The sequence below is a fragment of the Physeter macrocephalus genome, unplaced genomic scaffold, assembly GCF_002837175.3.
Source record: "Physeter macrocephalus isolate SW-GA unplaced genomic scaffold, ASM283717v5 random_1584, whole genome shotgun sequence".
Lineage (NCBI taxonomy): Eukaryota > Metazoa > Chordata > Mammalia > Artiodactyla > Physeteridae > Physeter > Physeter macrocephalus.
Window position 1 is genome coordinate 3,445 of NW_021146771.1, and position 5,822 is coordinate 9,266.

At 51.0% G+C, this 5,822-nt stretch overlaps 1 protein-coding gene across 1 annotated transcript in view; it reads left to right on the forward strand.

Moving 5' to 3' along the window:
* The window catches only part of LOC129391356 (putative E3 ubiquitin-protein ligase UNKL), a 7,806-nt gene extending 3,266 nt beyond the window's left edge, over positions 1–4,540 (forward strand). The window contains exon 3 of the mRNA XM_055083563.1: positions 4,308–4,540. Within this exon, the coding sequence (XP_054939538.1) occupies positions 4,308–4,427 (120 nt within the window). The 3' untranslated portion in view covers positions 4,428–4,540. The remainder of the gene's footprint in view (positions 1–4,307) is intronic.
* The last annotated feature ends 1,282 nt before the right edge of the window (positions 4,541–5,822 follow it).

The following is a 5,822-nucleotide window of genomic DNA, read 5'->3' on the forward strand; positions in this document are numbered from 1 at the left end:
AGCCTGTGCTCCGCAACGGGAGAGGCCACAACAGTGAGAGGCCCACGTTACCCCCCCCAAAAAAAAAAAAAAAAAAAAGAAAGAAACACATTGTGAAATAATAGAAAATATGTATATTGGTCTCTTCTCCCCCCGGTTTCTCACATAGGACTCCAAGACCCTCATAATTCTTTTGTTCCAGTGAGGTGACTCTTGATGGGCTCCTGGATGGGGCTGGTCACAAGAAAGACCAGGTCTGATTAGAAGCCTGGAACTTTCAGCCCTACCCCTATCCTCTGGGGAGGGGGAAGGGGCTGGGGATTGAGTCAATAATGGATCGTGCCCACGTGATGAGCCTCCATAAAAATCTCTAAAGTATGAGGTTTGGAGAGCATCCAGGTTGGGAAACACATCAATGTGTGGGAGGGTGGCACACCCCAGCTCCACGGGGACAGAAGCTCCTGCACTTAGGACCCCTCTGGACCTTGCCTGGAGTACCTCTTCACCTGGCTGTGCATCTGTGTCCTTTATCACATCCTCTATTACATAATGAGCCAGTAAACATAGTTATGTGTTTCCTTGAGTTCTGTGAGCTCTTGTACGTGTTTCCTGGAGTTCTGTGAGCTATAGTACAATGGCTTGGGTTCCATTATAGATGGAACCCAAGGAGGGGGTCATGGAAACCCTGGTTTACAGCTGGTCGGTCAGGCGCACAGGTGATAACTTGGGACTTGGATTGGCGTCTGAGGTGCAGGCGTGTCTCGTGGAACAGCCCTCAGCCTGTGGGGTCTGCGCTGCCTCTGGGTAGCGAGTGTCACAGAGGAGTTTTTCCTCTTCACCAGCCGTGACTTTAGCACAACCTTTCTGCGTGCTGCCTCTCATGTCTGGCTGCAGATGCAGCTGAGTTCCTTTGGTGAGGCAGGGAGCTGGGCTGCTCTCCTGGGTGATGCCCACCCTGCTCCCCGGGTCAGGCTCCCAGCCCCACAGCTGCTTTAGGCAGGGTGCACCTGGATTCGCCCACCTCACAGGTCCTCAGTTACCCTGAGGTGGGACTCGAGTGTGTCAGTGTAACCGTTTCAGAATGAACAGCAGCGCCTCGTGTGGCCACCACCTCTGCTCGTCCTTATGTGAGACAGAACTCACTCAGGTGGGCCTAAGGCCAGGACTGGAAATTGAGGGAGAAGTTAAAATCCTCCAAGAAGTTACCGAGTCCGTTGTACTGCTTGCCGCATGACAGGCCAGTAAGTCGAAAGATGAGTTGTTGGGGCAAGGAATAGCAACTTTATCTGGAAAGCCAGCAGACCAGGAGGACAGTGGACTAGTGTCCCAAAGAACCCAGTTAGAATTCAGGCTGCTTTTGTACTAAAAGGGGAGGGGTATGGTTAGTTGTTGCGAACTTCTTGTAATCCTTTGTTCTCAAAGCTGTCCAGCAGGTCTGGTCACTTTCTATAAACCTCCTACAAGATAAATGTTATGCTCTGTTTTGCAACTTTTTATCTCTATATGAATGGAAAAGTGATAAACCTTTAAAGGCCAGAACTTTGAGAATGGGCTATCCTGTGTATTTCAGGCTATAGGCAACATTCTTTTAGTGATTAACTTGTAGCAAAAGCAATAGAATACAAAGGTTAAAGCAAAAGAAACAATCCAGTATGGAGTCAGATTTGTTCTTCCCTATTACAAAGTTTCCGTTAAAAAGATTCAAGGAAAGTGTTTCAGTGTGAAACATCCAGTCTTCCCCTGGAGGACCACGACATTGGAGCTGGCTCGTCCTTCTGCCTGACATTTTCAGCACATGCTCAAATAGATTTTGAGCATCCAAGAATCATGTGGGATCTGAGGTGCTGGGGTCAGCTCGGGCCGCCTCTGGGCATGGGTTCAGGGGCATGTGGTTTGGTCGTGACCCTAAGGGAATACGTCGATTGGGGTGTTTGGAGAAGCTCGGACCTCAGCGTGGGTCTCGCTGTCCCAAATGAACCATTTTCGTTTAAAGTGGGGGTGAGAAACAGAGGAAAGCTTCCCTTCCCCATTTTCCTGAATCTCAATCACCTTTGACAGCAGAACTGAACTTAAGTGAAAGAACTGTGTGCTCTGTCCAGGGCAAGCTGCTCTCACCGGCCTCCCTCTTGCCCCGTTCCAGAACATTCACGCACAGCTAGGTGCCTGCTCAGCGCACCTGAAAGCTCCTGTGTGTTGGTGGGTTGCTGACATTGCAGAGCATGGGCTCCCCTCCCCACCCAGCACAGGTGCAGGCACAGGGAAGAGTCAGGAAGGGCCCTGGACGGGGACAAGGCCCCGCCCCACGCAGGAGCTCTGGGACTTTATCCTGAAGGCGAGCAGAGCTGTTTCAGGGCAACCTGGTTTCTTCACAATGTAGTTTCTCCTTAGAGCGAGGGTCTCAGGTCTCTGGTCAGGGCCTTCGGAGGCCAGCAACCAAATTGGGGTGGGGGGGGGTCACTTCTGGGTGAAAGGAATGCAAGGAAACCAGAGAAACCAGGATGGGCTCAGAGTTGAGCTGGGCTTCGGGCATCAGGCAGGAGGAAGGGGCCCCAGTCAGGGCCTGTGTGGACATGTCTTCTTCTCTGCTTTCTGTGAGTCTCCTGGGTCCTTCTACAAATCCAGAAATCAAACAAGGAAGGAAGGGATGACCTGAGCCACCACCACAAGTTCAAGTTCACTTATCATAAGATTAGGCACAAAAATCAGAATAATACTCAGATCTAAAGAACGTTTTGGTGCAGTTTTTTTGTTTTGTTTTTTGTTTTTGTTTTTTGTTTTGGCTGTGTTGGGTCTTCGTTGCTGCGCGTGGGCTTTCTCTAGTTGTGGCGAGCGGGGGCTACTTTTCATTGTGGTGCACGGACTTCTCATTGCAGTGGCTTCTCTTGTGGAGCACGGGCTCTAGGAACATGGGCTTCGGTAGTTGTGGCATGCAGGCCCTAGAGCGCGTGGGCTTCAGTAGTTGCATCACGTGGGCTCTAGGGTGCGTGGGTTTCAGTGGTTGTGGTGTGTGGGCTCAGTAGCTGTGGCTCGCGGGCTCTAGAGTGCAGGCTCAGTAGTCATGGCACACGGGCTTAGTTGCTCTGTGGCATATGGGATCTTCCTGGACCATAGATTGAACCCATGTCCCCTGCATTGGCAGGCAGATTCTTAACCACTGCACCACCAGGGAAGTCCCTTGGTGCAGTTTTCATGCTTATGTTTGACCTGAGAGTACAGGCCCTGAGCTCTGCAGGCAAAGCCATCCTCGTGCAGTTTCCCCAGAAGGTGGCTCATGGGAGTCAGGATTTTTACATGTGAGGGAGAGGAAAAAAACTGTTCCCTCTATCCATTTAGGTTTAGTGTCTGGGGTCCCGCAAATTAAACTGACCAAAGGCAAATTAACTGGAGAAAATGTTTATTACTTATGCATTTGGAGGCTAGACTGGGGGCTTATCTACCCTTTTAACAAAGAGCGATAAATTGTGGAGAAGTGACAAGACAAAAGGGGTTTCTCCTTACGGGAACTAAATTTGGGAAGGTAAAGATATGGGGGAAATAAGGGAAGATGAGGGTTATTTTAGTGAGTTTGTTGTGAGACTCAGCCTCCTGCAGTCCTTTGGGTGATTAGCGTTCTCAGGTGGTAAAGCTGTTCCCTTCCTCTTGGGAGGGAAGGGATCTCCTTTATGAAGGGAAATTTATAGGCTGTCTCCAGGCAGAAAGGGGGAGGGCAGAGAATAGCCTTCCAGGAAATCATCTGCCTTAGGTGTTGGACTTTCCACAACTTTCCCGGCTCTGGAGATGCAACCCTGCCTGGGAGGCTCTGTTTGGGGTTCGCCGTTGTGGGTTCAGGGAGCTCTCACCTGCCTTCACACGGACCAGCCAGGAGCACAGAGATCCACGTCAGGTGTAGGAACTGGAATCCAAGAAAACTGATGCAGAGGCAGCAGATTTGAAAGCCTTTCTGTTTCATGGACTTCAGTCCTCGGCCTTTTCTTCCCCCCCACCTTTTATTTATTTGTTTGTTTTTTAATTTATTTTTGGCTGTGTTGGGTCTTTGTTGTGGTTCATGGGCTTCTCACTATGGTGGCTTTTCTTGTTGAGGAGCACAGGCTCTAGGTGCGCAGGCTTCAGTAGTTGTGGCTCACAGGCTTCTAGAGCGCAGGCTCAGTAGTTGTGGCGCACAGGCTTAGTTGCTCCGCGGCATGTGGGATCTTCCTGGACCAGAGCTCAAACCCGTGTCCCCTGCATTGGCAGGCAGATTCTCAACCACTGCGCCACCAGGGAAGCCTCTCTGTGTGTTTTTAATCAGCTGCTCTTTCTTCCAACAGCCAGTGCTTTTTCTGTTGCAGGCAAAGCGGAGAGATTCACCTGCTGAAGGCAGCCAGAAGGCCAGCGAGCAGGACAGTAAGCAGGTACTACCCGAGGCGAGATTTGACATTCTCTTTGCGACTAGACCGCTGCCTGTGTAGCCCGTCACTTACCCCTGACTCACGCCGTGACCTGGTTAACATCCATTTGTAAAACAGCTACATTCTTATATTCTTCTTAAAGTCATCTGTTCCATGTGTCCTTTGTTTTAATGTTTTAAAAAGTGTGCCGTACCTTGGAAACAACAGAACCAAAACCTCTTAAAGTTTCCCCCACGGGGAAATAAGAGGTGCCCTTCATGGCCCTTCTGTGTGAGTGTCCCCGGGGCAGCCGTGACAAAGCTCCACAGACCGAGGCTTAAACAACACGCAGTGATTCCGTCCGGAGCCCGAAGTCGGAGGCGAGGGTGTCAGCAAGGTTGGTTCCTTCTGGGGACCTCCGTTCTCAGCCTGCAGGCGCCGTCTTCCCTGTGTCTGTGTCTGTCTCCAGTGGTCGCTTTTCCATCAGAATATCAGTGCTATTGATCAGGACCCACCCTATCAACCTCGTCTTAACTTGATTCCCTTGGTAAAGACCCTGACTCTAAGCAGGTCCCGTTCAGAGGTGCTGGGGGTCAGGACCCCAACATCTGAGTTCTGGGGGCACAGTTGAGCCCACGGCAGCGTCCAGGGTGAGGCTGGCTTGGTCTCCCTCTCTCGGGTCACAATCTGGAGTTGTTTTCACCTCTGAGGGAACTTGTGATCAGGAACTAGTGATCAACGCATTCTTTCTCCTCCAAGGGAGGCTACATGGGGGCTTCCCGCCGTGCCCCCCCCCCACCGCCCCCACCCCCAGGCTTCTGCTGAGTCAGGCCCTTTCTCTCTGTTCTGTGCGACTTAGCTTCCTGTATGCTTGGTAAACCAAGTTGTTTGAGAAACAGGTTTTTTTCTCTAGACACAAGGATGCTTGTTTTCCTATCACTGTAAAAAGGCAGAGGGGGCTTTGCACGCTCTGGAAGGCCCGGGCTTGGCGGGATGCGCCACGAGCACTCGCTGTCTCTGGCCGCTTGTCACCTGTCTCTGCTCTGAGCTTTATTTTAAATTCCCAAGTGGACAGGCCCTCACAGTTCCTTTTCTGCTGGTTTTCTTAGTGCCCTGAGGGCACCTCCTGAGGGATTTTTCAGAGCAAGATGTTCAGGCACTTTTTTTCCATTAGAAGCTTCTGAAGCACATTTTTGAAATCAGCAGGGTGGTTGAAAGTAAAAATACAATCCAGTTATCGTGTCATTCTTTTTTTTTTTTTAAGAGATTGAAATCGAGAAGTTGTTCGTTAAGAATCTGAAACATGAAATGTTAACGGTAGTGTAGCGAAGGGTACGTGGCCGCAGTCTCAGGGCTGAGGAGGAAGGGCCTGGAAAGGAGTGGGGCTCACGGCGGGGGAGCCCAAGAGGGCTGGGAGGTTCCCGGTGTGCGAGCTGCCCTCCCCCTTGGGCGCTGTGAGTAGACTGGCCAGGTTCA